This window comes from Aquila chrysaetos, chromosome 3 (assembly GCF_900496995.4).
Source record: "Aquila chrysaetos chrysaetos chromosome 3, bAquChr1.4, whole genome shotgun sequence".
Taxonomy (NCBI): Eukaryota; Metazoa; Chordata; class Aves; order Accipitriformes; family Accipitridae; genus Aquila; species Aquila chrysaetos.
In genome coordinates this window covers 5,799,901-5,817,105 of record NC_044006.1, presented here as the reverse complement: position 1 = coordinate 5,817,105, position 17,205 = coordinate 5,799,901, and the positions used below count along the sequence as shown (strand labels likewise).

The 17,205-nt window shown below is 43.0% G+C and overlaps 1 protein-coding gene across 1 annotated transcript; it reads left to right on the top strand.

The window, feature by feature from the left end:
* Nucleotides 1-1,252: 1,252 nt before the first annotated feature.
* Nucleotides 1,253-17,055, top strand: NPEPL1 (aminopeptidase like 1). Its single transcript, XM_030009750.2, has 12 exons — nt 1,253-1,454; nt 2,686-2,871; nt 4,037-4,207; nt 6,826-6,915; nt 7,610-7,691; nt 7,890-8,032; nt 8,592-8,669; nt 12,289-12,389; nt 13,046-13,169; nt 14,345-14,521; nt 15,184-15,294; nt 16,151-17,055. Exons 1-12 carry the CDS (start codon nt 1,305-1,307, stop codon nt 16,307-16,309), a joined length of 1,572 nt encoding a protein of 523 aa, XP_029865610.1. The 5' UTR covers nt 1,253-1,304; the 3' UTR covers nt 16,310-17,055.
* The last annotated feature ends 150 nt before the right edge of the window (nt 17,056-17,205 follow it).

Genomic DNA, 17,205 nt, shown 5'->3' with positions numbered 1-17,205 from the left:
TATCTCCCATGCTGACTCTATATATTGGAATAATAGTGAGCCCCTAAACAGTTTATGTTCTGTGGCTTAGTAAAGAGACTCATAAAAGTTGGAGTTGGAGCTTGTTTAGTGGGTTATCCCTTCCAGTCTGTGAGGATGCATGACTGATCTCTGCAACAGATTTTGCTAGACCTTTTATTCAGGCTAATTCTAAGTCTATCAGGCAATAAAGTTTCCATAACATCCCTTCAGAGACCAAAGACCTTACTCTAAGGAAGCGTTCTGCAATACAACCTGATTTTTTTTTTTTTCTTTTTAGATGTATTTCCATTATATGCATCAGCATTCACGTTTCCAGTCTAAGTGGAAGTGCACTGCTTCTGATGTTTAGACTTCCCTAGCTGCAGATTAATGAGTATCAATTCCCTACTGACCCAACATTAATAGGAGGTGCTTGGCAAATATAAAAAGATGAGGATAAATACCCTATTATATTTAAAACAAACATGTACATCTACTATTAAAGCTGGTGTTTGGAAAACTGTTTCTGTTTAGTGAATCGCCATGCTGTACCTCGGAGCCTATTTTGGCTTTTTCTTCTGTTTCTGGAACATTTTTTAGATGTACCTTTTTTCCAATATTTAACTTCATGAGGAAAAGAGAAATTGAGCTTTTTCCATTTTTATCCCTATGTAACTTCACACTTTCAGAATGAAGCCTTTCCATCCTAAAATGGTATTATGAAGGGGAAATACAGACTTTCCGCTTGATACGATTGCCTGTCAGTTGTACGCAGAGGCAGCTGGATTAGGACCAATGCCTTTCCCTCTGGGACGCAGGGGGAGCGTTACCGTGTGGGTGGGGTGGGTTTTTTTTCCAATTTTCCTCTATAACCTGTGAAACTGTAACACCCCAGATGTACGGCCTGATCTCCGAAACGCGAGTCAAACACAAAGGCCTGCCACAAGGCGCTTTTTCTGGCCGGGAACTCCCGCGCGTTGTGCGGGGGATCCCGACGCGACCGAGCCGCACGCCGTGCCCGGGCGCGGAGCCGAGGGCGCCGGGGCTGTGAGGGGCCGCAGCACGGGGCTGGGGCCGTTTCGGAAGGGGCCGGGAAGGCCCGGCCCGCTCTCCCCGGGCCCCTCCGCCGCATCCGGGTCCCGCGCCCCGCCCGGCCCGGCGCCTTGCCCGCCTGCGGTGCCCGGCACGGCCGCCGGGGGCCGCCCGCCCCTCCGTGGTGCCCGCCCGCCAGAGCCGGAGCCGGGCGGCGGGGCGGAGCCGTGCGGACGGGCCGGGCTGAGCCGAGCCGGGCCGGGGGCAGGAAGATGGCGAACGTGCAGCTGGAGTTCCAGGCCAGCGCCGGCGAGGCGGACCCGCAGAGCCGCCCGCTGCTCGTCCTGGGCCAGCTCCACAACCTCCACCGCCTGCCCTGGGCCCAGCTGCGGGGCAAGCTGCAGCCGCGGGTCACCGAGGAGGTGAGGCCGGGCCGCGGCGGGAGCGCGGTGTCCCCGTCCCCCGTCCCCCCCCCCGTCCCGAGGCGGCGGCCCCGGCGCAGGGGAACGGGGGGGAGGTAAGCGCGGCCCCGGCACCGCCTCCCCCCCCCGCCGCCCACGGGCCCCCCCGGAGGCCGCGTCTCCCCGCCCCGGCCCCGAGCGGCCTCGTGGTGCCGGGTAGGCGGGGGCTCGCCCGGCCTGCGGCTGCCTGCGCGGCGCCCGGCCTGCTGCGGCGGGCGGGGAGGGAGCCTGTCGGCCCCGCCGGAGGGGAGCCGGCCTCGAAGCCCAGAGCCGGAGGGTTTTACCCCGTGAAACCCCCTCGGAGTGACCCCTTAACGGAAAAATAAAGGGGAGACGGGCCGGGCCCGGGGGCGGCAGCGGGGTCCGGCGGGAGCCTGTTGCTGAGGCGGGGGGAGCCGCGCAGCCCTTCCCCACCCGCGGGTGAGGCACGGCGGCTTCGCTCCCGCAGCCCTTGCGCCCACCTCGACGGGTGGCGAGGGCTTTGCCCTCCCCTGAGGTGACCGAGGATGTCCGCAATTAGCGTAATTACCGAAATGCGCCTTCTCGGGTGCCAGATGGCAAGCGGGAGGCTGAGTGAGACTCGCCCCCGGCAGAGGGGGAACGAGGTGGCAGCGCTTCCCCCTCCCCGGCTTTCAGCTACCGCGGCGGGATGCGCGGACCTATTTACTTAGGTGGTGCTGATGGCTTGTGGTAAAACGATAAATGTTTTGCATCGCGGCTTTTTAGGTCGCCAGGTGTTTGGCCGTCTTTTTTGCTGGACTCCCGAGCCTCTTACGACAATGTTTAGCCTTCTTTTTTTGTTTGTTTGTTTTTAATTAAATTGCTACGTGAAACAGTAACCCGGGACTAGTAAATCAATCCACTTATTTATCAGTAGCAAAACTGTCTCATCTTAAAAAGGCTCTGAAGCGGCTTTTGCGCTAAATGGTGTGGTTTTAAATTTTAATTCATAGGGCCTAAAAGAAGTGCTTGTAATGGAAGGTACGTTTGTATTTTCTGGTTAATGAACAGGTTCGTTTTGTTTCCTGTTTCTTTTTACTCTAGAGGTTATTGCATTTAAATGCGCGTGCATAATTTCTTTGTTTCCAACACCTAAAATCCTGCAATTAAAAGTGCCTAAATATAGTGGGAATGAGACGGAAAGAAAAGTCTGATCCAGTGCTTTGTCTTTAAATTCTTCTTTTCTCCCCAGATATGGCAATCTGCGTTAAGCACTCTGAATCCAAACCCCACCGACAGCTGTCCTCTCTACCTGAATTATGCCACTGTGGCCGCTTTGCCTTCCAGGGTCAGCCGGCACAATAGTCCATCTGCAGCTCAGTTCATCACCCGCCTGGTTAGAAACTGCCTTCCAGGAGGTGTCAACAGATGTATTGTTGTAAGTGGCTATTTGAAAATGCTTCCGGTGAAATGTCTAGTCAAGTATTTTCTCGACTTTTCAGGATTTTAGCTGTATCCAAGGAGACTGGAGGTGGGCAAGCCTTACCGGTATAATTATACTGGTATTTATAAGTGGTTTTGCACTGACGCGTAAACAAGACCTAACTATAATGGCTTATGCGTGCTCAAACAGTTGGAGGGAATTAAGGTTGGATATGCATGGAATGTCTTCAGCTAGGAACGTCCATGCAAAGGGAACCAGTAGTGGCTTTTTTCGAACAAGAATTCATTACATTAGCACATGCTTTAGAAGATTGACGTAGCCTGCATGCAGGGTGCTATGTCTATATTGCATAACCCACTTAAGGTGCCTTGTTTGTTATTCAGTGAGTTTTAAAAGTCTTAATGCAAACTAGTGCTCCAGTGTGAGTCCTTTGCAGGACAAGCTCTTGGACTGCTTTGGTCATCTTCTGTATGAGCCTGATGAATTTGTTATTTGTGTCTATGGCTTCTCCAGTTAATTCAGATTTTGAGGTTGTTAGAGAAGACTCATATAGTCAGTGTCAGTAAGAAAATCTTATACTCTTCACTTGGAAAACTTATTTGCAAGAGTAATTACTGAATTTTTTTTCCCCTTATAGTTAACTTTGAAAATGTTTAGCTAAAACTGCTTTCCATTGGTAATTTCTGTAATGAACTTCAGAAAAATATTCTACATGTTAAAAAGCTTTTGGGTTAATATTAGCCACATTCTCATATCATTTCTGTCTTTGTTTCAAGCACATGTTGATAGTTCTCATGCTTTTTTTTGTCTTGATCTGTAGGCTAACCTGTGTTAATTGCACTAGTATAATTAAAGGAGTCCAGTTCCCTTGTAAGGATGTACTAATTCCCACACAGTCAAGTCCAGCAATGTAATTCATTTCCATATGGGAAATTAACTCAGTCAGTACAATGTGGTACTGTTTGTACTGTCACTCCATCCATGCAAAACATGACGTATGAGTATGTCTTGATTCAGACATCAGTTATTTCCCAGCCACCCTCCCCCCGCCTTTTTTTCCCCCCCTCTTTTCCCCAATAATATCACAGGTAACATCCTTTTAAATGTAGTCTTGCACATCCCTAATGCTGTCTGACTTGCCTTCTGGCTGGTGTTTCAGATGGTCTGTGAGCGGTCTGAAGTCTTCGCTTCTGCTTGTGCGTTGGCCAGGGCTTTCCCATTGTTCACACATCGGTCCAGTGCATCAAGACGCACAGAGAAGAAAACTGTAACGGTAGAGTTTTTCCTGGTTGGACAAAACAATGGACCAATAGAAGTGGCAACACTTAAAGTAAGATTTTGCTTTTTTCTGTCATCAGTTTTTTCCATTATTCCCTGAAATATTTTTTATTGTTTTCTTCAATTGGTTGCATGCGCAAATACATCTGTCTCAGGCCACGTATGGAATAGGTGTTGTACCTAAAGTAATAAATTACTGTAGGTCAAAGTTCCTTGAAATTGATCAGTTCACAGTACCTGTGAGTAGAAATATTGAACATATTACTGCAGCAAAGGCTGAAGATGTTATTCAGAATTTAGGTTTCAGGGGTGGAAAACACCACAAATAAATAGCACAAAGAAAATGTCTCCTTTCTCATGTTCATAACAGATGCAAATAGTGTATTTCTAGCCTTTAATATTACATTGCCTTCGGCGTGTGGGCTTCTCACTCTCTTCTACCCAGGCAAAATCCGTATGTGGCTGTGCAGGTGAATGTCACAGTGAAGTCACTGAAAGTTGCTTATTCTGGGATCACATACGGCCTCTGCTATTTCTGTGTGATGTACCTCTTTGGCTGAGTTTTTCTAGCAGAACTGTAGCCAGAAAAAAGACCCTAAGAAACAATACAGCTTGGAGAAGAGCTATACATAACAGTTAAATATGTCTAAGTCATCTTTCAAGAGCAGAAAATCAAATTCCACATCAGGTAACTTTTAGTATGCTAGGTCATTCCTCTTCAAGATCCTAACTTAAAAGCTGTTCCAGGGTTTACACTTAAGCTGTTAGGCAACTTCCTGTTCAGTGCTCCAGGTTCTGTGCTTCAGTACAGATGGACGCTCACTTAGCTGATCAGTCAGTGAGGTTATACAAATCCCTTAAAAATTTTGGCAATGGATTTGACAAAGGATATGGTGTTGCTGCATCTGAAATTCACAGAATTGCAGCTCTAGGGTATTTTTTTTTCTTCCAGTATTTCTTCCTCCATACTTTGTCCTTACACTATGAACTGATTTGGCCACAGCAAATGATGCCAGACCAGTTTTCAGGAAAGTGACAAAGACAGATGTGCTGTGAGTACAACTGTTGATCACTCAATTTTTCCATGCCCCAAATCAGAAAAAACATAACTGGTGTCAAAAATAGTTCCTTCAGATAGGTAGATTCCAAACCACTTGGGTTATTTATAACTAAAAAACAAAGCTGAAATATTTCTACCTCCTGTTCTTCCCCTTGATGTCAATGCCAAAACTATTACTGGCTTCCTCCAAGCTAAGTTTTCACCCCTTAAATTCAACCAGCACCAGGCAGCTAATGTAGAACATGGAAGAGGCACGTGGTAGGATTTTTTTAGCTAAACCTCTCCCTCGGCATGTTGCTGTATTTTGCACCTACTGCGTTGTCCAGGATATTTTATGGTGAGGACTAGCAGGGATTGTCATAGTTTTACAAGGCACTTACTAAAGGCTGCCATTGTCCAGGTTCTCTTGAGTACCATGGAAGCCAAAGCCAGGCACAGCTTATTTCTGTAAGTTATATTTTTTCCCTCGGACTTGGCCTTTGGGTTAGAGCCACCTCTATTTACCTGCATGGCCCTAACAGTGAATCACTCCAAACCTAGCTTGGCTCCTGAGGAGGCCCTTATCCCTTTAGGGGAAGTAAAGCAATCAAAAGTAATTGTAGGGAATCGGGCACCATTCCAAAGCAAGCCAAGGTTTATGAGTCTGCTGGGATACAGAATGTATAGAGTCCTTAGGCCAGTCTGGCCAAGCCAAACTTCGGATACCTCAGCACGAATGACTATCCAGCACATCGGATTCCTTTGAAACCCATCTTGACTCACCCGCCTGCTGTGTGTGGTCTTCAGTGTACTGTGGCTACTGGAAAGCTTGAACAAAGTTTCCTTCCACCTGGTCTTTTTGTTTCAAGTTGTTGATTTACAGGAGTTAAAAGCTGAAGCTTAGTGTCTGGTGCCCTCATTGTCCTTTTTGCCAGGAGGAGGATCCTTCTTTAAGGAAACAGCCTCGGCATGCTCACTGTTGACCATTTTGATTCTGTCCGCTCTTGCTTAGATAAGATTTTACTTAGTCCAGGTGAGGGTCAGTCCATTTTGCCACAGGAATGAGGAAACAGATGGGTGCATGTTTTACACAAATATGAAATACTCCACATTCCCCATGGGCCTGCCATATAGAATGTCTTACGGTAGTAATCTTTATTGCACTCAGCCACTCTGCCTGCCGTATATAAACTGCTGTTTCCCATCTTGTAGATTGTGTAATCTCTGCAGGTTTCCAACCCGAGCGGCCTACAAGCAATTTGTGACTTCCTCAATTGGCTTTCTCTTATGTTTGTTTCCTCCACTTCACATTGTCTTCTTGGTCTCCATTTGATAGTGGAGAAGGCTACTAATTTTGCAATATCAATTCACTGTGGGAAAGAATACAGTTGCTTAGAAATTAGAGCCTAGGGAAAAATAACTGAAGCTTAACACGTACAAAAAAAATAATGGTTAGCTTGGTTGACATTATTTAATACTGTACAACTGCCTGTGATTGGTTGCAGTTAAGCATTAATGTGCTCCAGAGGAACCACACAACTGGTGTGGGCTGCATAGGACTAAATGCAAAGCTATGCAGAAAACCAGCCAAACCAAGGCCAGTTCTCAGGTGTCCTCACTTCTTTTCATAGTGTCTGGCAAGTGCTACAGAAGGAGTCAGGCTGGCTGCTCGAATTGTGGACACCCCATGCAATGAGATGAACACGGATAACTTCCTGGAGGTAGGTAATACACCTGATGAGTAAGAGTTAGTAATTGTAAGTCTAGACTACAGTAATCAAGAACTAGTGTTGCTATCTCTTAGCAAAACCTGTATGTCAGCAGTGGGAAGCACATCAAAGAGCATGTCCAAGGATGCTGAGGCTCTTTCTTTGGCCTTTAATATTTCGTAGAACTTTGGTAAGTTGGAAGGAGGCAGAGTGTACAGCTTGGGGTAAGGCATGGGGAGTCAGAAGATACGAGTTCTTGATTCGGTCATGACACTGGCTTCTCTGCCAGTGCTAGTGTTGTCTTAAGCCTGATGGTGATAAGAGTTTCTGAAATTACAGGACAGAAGTTGACATATTTCCAAATTAGCTTTATCATAAAGATCTGGAAAGCTGTTGAGAATGAAAATATTCCTGTCCTATTGCATCATGATCCAATAGAGTGAACAGCTGGCCTTTACCTCTGAAGATTTCTTTTATTGGCGGAGCTTAAAGGTCAAATTTGTATTTCATGCCATAGTAAGTCAAGGATGTCTCAGTGCAATTAGGCCATTGGAAAACCAGCACCACTCCCAAAATTGTGAATGTTTGTACGTGTATGCATGCAAAAATCACACAAAACCCTTAAGTGGGTACCCATTTGTGTGGAAAGACAGATGTGTCCTTCTGATGACTGACTGACAATGTCCTTTTTCTTTTAATGATTAAGGAAATCAAAAAAGTTGGCAAGGATCTTGGGATTACTCCTACCATTATTCGAGATGAGGAGCTGAAAGAGAGAGGCTTTGGAGGTATATCTTGTTGATAATTCAGCTTTTTTCCTAGCACTTAATTGGAATGTTTTGCCATCTCTATTGTAATATTTTATTTGCACATTTTTAAAATGGTTTTATTGCCCATAGTATTCCAAGATGTTTTACAGAAAATAGCCACAGATTGCTCCCCACAGTCTGTCTTCCCCACAAGTGGTTTAATTCTCTGTTTTCCAGGTATCTACGGAGTTGGCAAGGCAGCTCTGCATCCTCCAGCCCTAGCAGTTCTTAGTCACACTCCAGATGGTGCTACGCAGACCATTGCATGGGTGGGCAAAGGTATTGTGTATGACACTGGAGGACTCAGCATTAAGGGAAAGGTACCTAAACACTTGTTATTCTGCTGCCTTTGCTTACAGTGTTGTTTTCTGTTGGAAATAATTCAGTTAATGTCTGTAGGAAACCAAAGTATGTTTATTTGAGTAAACACTTGATCTACTGTCATCCACGTGGGCACAAACTGTCAGCTGAGAAGACCAAGTAGAATTCAAGGAACACTTTACAGAGCAGTGAAATAGCTACCTGATATTTTGCCATCTGTATTTTATATTTGACCACTGCTAGGAGAAGGCTAGAAACAAAGATGTTTAATCCTGATTTTGGAGATAGATCCAAAACCCATTTGAGTTGGCCTCAGTGTGAATCTTGTAAACAACCTTTTTTCTTTTCTAACAAATTAGCAGCAGAGGTTTAGTATTTTCCAGTTCTAAGGCAGGATCCACCAATAAGCAGGTGCAGGTGTTCTGTGTTTCTCTTACGGCTGAGCACTGTTAAGACCAGAGTTACAGAAGCATCAGGAATACTAGTTTTAGCAGGCATTACTGTGAAATTCTCTTTTAAAGAAAAAAAAAAAAAAATTCTATGGTTCTGTTTAAACAGACGACTATGCCTGGAATGAAACGAGACTGTGGTGGAGCAGCTGCTATTTTGGGTGCCTTCAAAGCCACTGTAAAGCAAGTAAGTAAAATGTGTTAATTGATATCATGTATCCCAGCATTGCCAAGGAGCAGTCTGGGTTTTGGATATATTCCCAGATATGGGGGCCAGTCTAACCCTGAGGTTCTGACCTGCCACGGCTGTTAGTGATCCTGGGTCACTCTGCTCTTTCTGCTATTTCAGGAAAATATTTCAAATCTTTACTGGGATCTTGAGAATTATGAGAAGTTCTTTGAGTGCTAATTTTTTTTGAAGAGTCTTTCTTGAATTTCAGGGTTTGTTCTGCAGGCTGAGTGGTTTCTAGTTCCTTGAATCAGATTTATACCCAGTGCTGATTTTGTTTAAGCTGTAGGATTTGGGGCAGCTGTCGTCCCTTTAGCAAAGAAGGGCATGAGTGACTCCGGGGTATGAAGTCTGTCCATATTCCAAATCCTGTGCCAGCTCTAATATTAGCCTACTGGGGAAGTGGCAGCTCTAGTCTCATCAGGAGCTGCTTGTTGGGTTTGCTCCTGTGGTCAGAAAGTAGTAGGGGAGCTGAGAAGAAGCCAGGTATCGAAATATGAAGAATTAAAAAAATGCATATTGTGCTTTAACAATACGAACTGGGGAAAAGAAGTGGCTGCTGCCAATAAAACTGTGCCCTCTCCACAAATCCAGTGACTTGAGTCTTGCTGACAGAGCAGCTATTGCCTCCAAGGAGTATCCAAAGTTCAAAGAACATTACTGCTGGAGATTAATGCATAGATCTGACGGAAGCTTTGTCCAGAGGATGATCAGTGCCAAATTCCCATTTCTCAACAGTTTAGTTCTGTGCCTTGGCCGTAGTAGCATGTTTGATGTGGAAAGATTGTAAACTTCACAGTTATCTGCAGAGACTTAAAATTGAAAACAGATTCGCGAGCTGTATCTTAGGCAAAACGTCTAGCTTTCCGTAACTAAGTTCTTCAGAAAGATCAAGCGTTTGCAAGGGGAAAGCGTTAGAACTTACACGGTGGTTTGGGAGAGTCTGGGAAAGCCATGGATGTGGTACATTCTTTCGGTGATTCAGTCCTTGTTTCCAAAGTAGTTTTGTGTGTAATCATCTGCACTGAGAGAAGTTGCATTCACAACCACACTAGGTGTGAACGCAAGTGATCTGCCATTTCATATGCAATTATTGTAACGATGAATAAACTGGCAGTGATATGTTTGGACAAACTGAGCCTGAAGAAGCTGTGGTACCTCATGAGAAATCTGTGCCTTTACATGTAAAACCAAAAGAATGATCTTGCTGCTTAATTTTACAACCTCATGTAAGAAGATCTGTTAATGAAATCCCTGCAGAAAATGTATTTGGTAGGCAACGGAAATAATTTGTTGTTACTGTTTCAAGTTGTTGGTTTTGTTTTTTTAAATGCTCTTAAGAATAATGTAAAACTGGAAGAGGTTTAAATTAGCTATGCTTTGTCAGAGAGACTGAAGTTGGAAATGTGTGTTGGATAGAAAGCTCAGTGGGAAGAGGGGCAGAGGTTATTATCCATCTTCAGAAAATATCTGCCTACATGCTGTTCGACAGTTTTACAACGTGATTTAAAAAGACTTTGGATAGCAAAATTAAGCAAGTGATTTTTCCTAGAAGGATGCATTTCATCTGTTGTGAGCTTTCCAACACAAGGGAGAAGAGAAAAACATTCACTTAAATTTTTTAAATCCGTCTTGATCCTGCATGTTAAACATAGTGAATCCTGCTTCTGAAGAGCTACAGACAAAATGAGATTTAGGAAAAGGCAACTGATACCGGAAACGGCTTTTCACTTTTTGACAGTAGATTAACCATATCTCCCACTTGGAGGAGGAAAATTTGGTGCAGTCCAGTGAGAGATTGTGAACAGAGCGAGGTTTTTGCTGCACAGACCGTTTTGGAAGAGCCAAGGGTCATAGATGGAAGGTTATCTCATCAACAGTGCTGTTTGCCCACTGGCTGGACTAGAAACTGCAAAGTTACTTTATGGCTTCTAGATGCTGCCCGTTGTTTTGAAAGGTTTTGATTGATGCATTTGCCCTTTAGACTTCAGAACAGGAGCTGATTCAGCAAGTCCAGATTTCTTCAGCTATTATCCAGAGATTAACAGTAAAACTGTACCTGTTTTCCATAGGAGTTTGGTGGTTTTAAGGCTAGCTATCCCATTTGAGGAGGAACTATGTTTTTATTTGTTAAATACTGCTGTCTCCCTTTCTGTTCCTAGGATCCCTCCACACAATACAGCCATTGTATAAATAACAAAATCATCATACATTTTAAAATATCATCCATGACCATATAAGCACTTGATTTTAAACCAAAGTAAACCAGAATGGGAAATGCCAGAAGAGAGGAGACTAAGGGAAAAAAAGAGCTTGAAAATGCTGTGTGCCTCCCAGCAGGAATGATACATTTAAAAAAAAAAACAAAACCCAAATTCATGTTAGCCTTGGATATTTTTAGTTTCACATGGAAAGAGAGAGGACAGATCGTGATAGCATGTATGTGACCTGTGGTGCAGGTTGGATGTTGAAGGACATTGAACTGTGTCGTTGGCATCTGGGAGATCCACTGAGACATGGAATTCCACCACATTCCAGGATTGCTATGATCAAAGTTACTTTCCATGAAAATTCTCAGATATGGAATCTCTTCACCTGGGGTTGGCTTTTTAGGGAAAGTATGCCATTCACAAATGGCTGCATATTAGCATTCATTATTTCCATCATTTTTCACTATTACTGTGGCTCTTCCCCAGTGTGGCAGCAATGATGGGAAGGAGCTTAGTTTCTGAAATGGCCCCAGTTGTATCTTTGTTGTTATTGGAGACTAAACAAAAGCAGTGGAAAATACAGGGTTCAGAAAATAATCCTAAGCATCCTGAGCGGCTGCATAGTGTCCTCTCACGAGCCTTTGTAATTGTCACATTGAAAGCATCCGTTGCTTGGATCTTTCCTTCGTGGCTCTGAAATGTGAAGGAGTTACACAGTCTGGATGTGTTGTTTGTGATGTCTGTTGTGGGTCAATGTTAGAGTTGTATTAAAATTAGATGAGTGAAGTGTCGTATCTTTGGAGATGTATTCTGCTGATTTTCGTACAGGGGTACTGTAGTTTAGTGACTTAGGGTTTGGTTTTGGTGAGCCTGGCAGTTTCCTGGTGAGCTCAGCGGGCTTTGAAGTTGTGCTTGTGAAGATCTTACTGGAGCTGGCTGTAAAGAGCTGAATGTGCTCTTCCCAGGGAATCAGGTTTGACTAAACATAACCCCCTCCAGTTGCATATGCATACTGCATATAAAAGATGTTTTAGTTCAGATAACTTACCACTGAGAGAAGATTGCACTGATCACTGCTTAATTGTCAGACACTGCTTAATTCTAGATCCCTTCCCCAACTGCCTGTCACATGCATGCAGGCTTTTATTCACTCTCCAGTGAGAACTCTAAAACCAGTATTAGATGTAGCCTCCTCACCCGCCTTCTATAGCTCCTGGCCTCAGCTTCAAGATACAAGACATTCCTCACAGATTTCCGATATAATTAGTGGTGTTGCTGTCAAGAAGTCATAATCTCTCATTGATTTCAGTCCCAATAAATTAGCTTGATGTGAATCAAAAGCCATTTCTCTCCTATTGTTGTTACAGGGTTTTAAAGATAATCTTCATGCTGTTTTTTGTTTGGCCGAGAATGCAGTCGGACCACGTGCAACAAGACCTGATGACATTCATGTTCTTTACTCTGGAAAGTAAGATTGTATCTATCCTTTTCACAGAAACATTGAGAGGAAACGTCATCTTTGGTTCTGTTTATCTGAGTACCATGCAGATTGTGAACCTGTCCCTTATCAGCTTCCCTAAATATTGATAACAGCGTTTCAGACAGCCGTAGCAGTGAGTTTTAAGTGTGCTGAGAGTTTCCTGTTGGGTATGTAAATACACACCAAAATACATATCATATATCATGAGCCAAAGTTTCCTTAAACCACTCAGGTTTAGGCGTTTTTTCCAGTACAATCAGTTTTCTGTGTCCCTCTGTAGTCTACGTTGTCTCAGTCGCAGAGGCAGGCTACCATTGTATAAGAATCTCTTCTTGTTTTAAGCAGAGTATGATACCTCTTTGTATGGAAGTAATTTGTAAAATCCCAGCTCAACATGCTAGGTATTATACAGGCCCAACAAGGAGACCCAACCATGAGGACAGTACTATTATAACTCTTTTCCATGTGTCTTCTGTCTGGATGCTTGCAGCTGGGGAATAAGCAGCCATACCGACTTGTAGAGTCAAATAAGAAAGCACATTAGGTTTGAGTCTGCTTTTTCATCCAGTATTCTAGTCCAGACAGATGAGTCTTAACTTTCAGCCTGAAGCACTGTTGTATTAAATGTCCTCTTTTCTTCCTAGAACTGTGGAAATCAATAACACTGATGCAGAAGGTAGATTGATACTGGCTGATGGAGTAGCTTACGCATGCAAAGATCTTGGAGCTGATATCATTCTCGATATGGCCACTCTTACGGGAGCTCAGGTACTGATACAGAACTGCTAGCAGACAGGGGGTGCATCCTTCTACTCTCTGTGCGTTATACGCTTCTTTGCCTCTGTCCTGCTAGTCTTTGGGGGAAAGTAGATATCGTGAACTGTTGTGCTTGATGGTGGCTTCCTAAACTTGTGCAAGAGAACGTTGCCAACAGCAACCACAGTAAACTGTAATCTTCTGTGCACATGACGTGTGCCATGAATTTGTTAAATTTATAACTGCATTACTCAAGCAGGTGGGTTTTTTGGTCTTTATGCGACTTTTTTTGCTTTTTCATACTTAAAGAAAAAATGGTATTCTTATGATGACATTAGTAGCTGATGTAAGTGATCTGGTACTCAATGCTTGCAATTCAGTAGCTTTATAATGAGCAAAACTAATTCGATGATAGTGATCAGGAATTTTCTTGTCCATAAGATGGCTTACATTGTAAGTTGTACACAAAATGATAAAAAGAGTATGAATTCAGTGCTATTGTTTTTTGAAATCTATTCCTGTTTTATAGGTTATATTGACAAGCAGTGATTCTTGTAGCTTAATTTTCTAGAAAATGAATTGGTCTTCATATCAGGAGGAGAAATGGTGGCAAATTTTGAAAGCACGAATGTTGCATACAGTGCTATAAACATCAATCCTTTGAAAGTTTCCCATCATTGTCCTACTGGAAAACTGGTGTGATGGTGGCCTCTGGGTTTTGTATATCTGGAAGGAAGCAATCTTTCCAATGAATGAGGATGTTACATTCAGACTCCAATGACTGACACACATTGGTGGGGTATGCTTTATGTGTGTGTTAGATGTTTTATTTATAATTCATTGCTGATTTAATTTTATTTCTGAGGATAAATGTAGAGTGATAATAGTTTGCTTGCTCATATAAAGAAATGTTTTTGTGGGGCAGTGGTTTGAATAGGCCAGACAAATGCAGACTATTTCACTGCAGAATGGATTTTCAGAAATTTTAAAAGATTCAGCAGTAGCTACAATGTCTTTGTCTACATTTGTAACACTAATTTTCTGCAGAGTAGTTTTGAGACTTTTTTTTCTTGGTGGTTTTCTTAGATGAAAAGCAGCTGTTAATGCTGAGAGGGAGTAGTACAGAATTATCCTGCCCAGCACATTTAAGGTGAATCCTTCCTGATTTTTGTCTTATATTTCACTAGGGAATTGCTACAGGAAAGTATCATGCTGCTGTCCTTACCAATAATGAAGAGTGGGAAAAAGCTTGTGTTAAAGCTGGCCGGAACTGTGGAGACTTGGTCCATCCTCTTGTGTATTGCCCCGAGCTCCACTTCAGTGAATTTACCTCTGCTGTAGCTGATATGAAGAACTCTGTGGCAGTAAGATTTTGTTTTTCTTTTAAATGTCATTTTTTACATAAAAACGTGTCTTTTCTAAATAATGTGCTGGCCTGTTGATAGCTGAAAACCTCTTCATGTGGGCTGTAATATTTTAGAAATGGGCCATATAATTATGGTCTTTGGGGTCTTATACCTGGGGATTTTGCAGGCTGTGTGTCACTACACTGATACTTAGTGTCAATTTTTAAACAGGGTAGCCTGTTGCAAAGGTACCTTTGGGCTGCTTGCCCCAAGATGAATGCTAAATTCCTGGATGGAGACCGTTTAAGAAGTAAAGATGGATATTCCTGAGGTCATACTAGCAGAGGCAGTATCTGGGAACACAGAAACCAGAAAATTGAGGACAGAGGTCTTAGGAATCACTGCAGCTTCTTTTGCTGTATTTGAGAGTTACAATGTGCAGTTGACTTCCAAAAACACTGCAGAAAGGAGCTTGGGCAGAAGAGGACTTGAGGAGGGCCAGACTGCTACCAGAGATTAAGTCAAAGGATTTATAGTATAATTGGTTTGCAAGACTGTGTTTTAGGGCTATTTGTTAAGCTTTGAACTAGATTTGCACAACTGTCTTTTCTGTAGACAAGAATAAAACATTGACATTTTCTTTTCTTCCAAGACCTACTGTATTTTTACTATTTCTACAGGACCGTGACAATACTCCAAGCTCCTGTGCTGGGCTCTTCATTGCTTCTCACATTGGCTTTGACTGGCCTGGAGTCTGGGTCCATATAGACATTGCAGCACCTGTTCATGCAGTGAGTATGTTCATATGACTTCTGACACTTTCCTGGGCAAGCAAGCTGGGTAAAGAAAACTGCTTGTGCCTGCAGGTACTCTGAATTCTATGCCATCAAATTCAAAGCAAGAGAATTAGGTGGAAAAGAGTTCTTTTTAAAAGCATTGACTCTTCACCTGTGTTGGGAATTTCTTTGTTTTGGTAGCTTCATCTGTTCTTATTTTTCATTTTGGTTTTAAAATATGCTAATGGTCACTTTAATCAGCAACATCTTTATCATTGTAAACTTTGACAACTTGCCTGCTTTCTCTTCATGGCAATAATCCTAGCCTTCCATTTTCACCCATATTGTTTCAAGGTGATTGACCAGAGTTGATCATCCTGCCTGCTGACCTGCAGCAGAGAAAACATTTGTTTCCTCTTGGAGGTTTTCCCTCCTCCCTTTGATGGATCTTGAGTATATTCTTTTTTCCTAAAAAACAAGCCAGTTTGCTTCCCCACCTCCTTTTCTTTTAAACCCAACTTACTCAGCTTATACTCCAAATCCATGCTCATGCTGGATGGAACATTCCCTGCCCTGAACAATGCTAGCATAAACCCGCCATCAAGTCAGTGTGAGCTCTGTTCTCATGTGAATCAACCAATGTGTTGATTTAATCTAGCTGGGACAGATTCCAATAGCAGTAGGGATACAGAAGCACAAGCTGAGCAGCCCTGCCAGGCACCCCAAGTATTTGCTGTGGCCATGCGCCATCACTGCCCTTGTTGAGTGAGAAGGTAGATTAAAACTAGATTCAAATTGTACAATCTGAAGTGTGAATTGTTGTGTGGTGGGTTTTTTTGTTGGGGTTTTTTTGTTGTTTTTTTTCTTCTAGGGTGAACGAGCTACTGGCTATGGCGTGGCTTTGTTGCTGTCCCTGTTTGGAGGGGCATCTGAAGACCCTTTGCTAAACATGGTGTCCCCTCTTGGGTGCAATGGAGACTCTCCCACTGAAGATATGGAGAGGGATTCCAAAAGGCGGCGCCTGGTTTAATGTGCCCCCAGCCCTAAGTGATGGGGTGCATGGGTTACCTCACTTTGCACTGATTCATTCTCAAGCAATGAAAATGTTACACATCAGAAATTGCCATTTTTTTTACTATCACGATAAGATTTATTACTTGTTTCTGATAAAAACAGCCTGATTTCTTGTTTGTTTTTTTTTTTTAAATTATTGGTGCACGCAGTTGCTGAACAATATCAGTGGTGCAGAGTCTAGGCTCAACTAACTGTATCAGGAAGAGGACACATCCTCCTCTGAGCTCCTCACAAAACCTAACTAAGTGCATTAATGCATGAGAAGCTCTCTCTAGTCTGAAGAAGCAACTGCATCTATTGCTTACAAAGCCTTCTGAATTACTTATTATATGTGAGATTTTATCAGACATTTCTGCAGGCCCCATTACATCTCAGAACACCGGACAAGGAAAAAAAACCTCTGTAGACTTGGCTTATTCAGTGACAATTTAGCTTAGCAGCAAAGGAGATGTAATGAGAAAAGGCCTATAGTTTTAATAAGGTGCTGTTTCCGCATGTTTAATGTTTTTCTGACCAGTGAAATCAGCGAGAGTGGTCCAGAACATATCTCTACGTAAATATTTCACATACAAATTACAGAATGTATTCATGTTAAATGAGAAAAAATAGAGGGACTGTGATTGAGTAAAATCAGTTTACAAAGCAGAGTGGCTTCTTGCCACTTAATAAATTTATTATTATTAAAGCAGCTTACGTATCCCATGTGGCGTTTCATGGTGTTATTTACATTTCTGAGAACACAGAGTGCTCCAAAAGTTTGTGCGCGACATCATTACTCTGTTCAAATTCCTTTTTCTAGCACTCATACATCTGAAAATAGACCTGCTAGAGTAACAGCTTATACTGAATGGT

Excerpts from the sequence above, each read along its gene's own strand:
- NPEPL1 (XM_030009750.2), top strand. The coding sequence starts at position 1,305 with ATGGCGAACGTGCAGCTGGAGTTCCAGGCCAGCGCCGGCGAGGCGGAC. Across the intron at positions 6,916-7,609 it reads ACACGGATAACTTCCTGGAG|GAAATCAAAAAAGTTGGCAA; the intron begins GTAGGTAATACA and ends TTAATGATTAAG. Across the intron at positions 8,670-12,288 it reads TCAAAGCCACTGTAAAGCAA|GGTTTTAAAGATAATCTTCA; the intron begins GTAAGTAAAATG and ends TTGTTGTTACAG.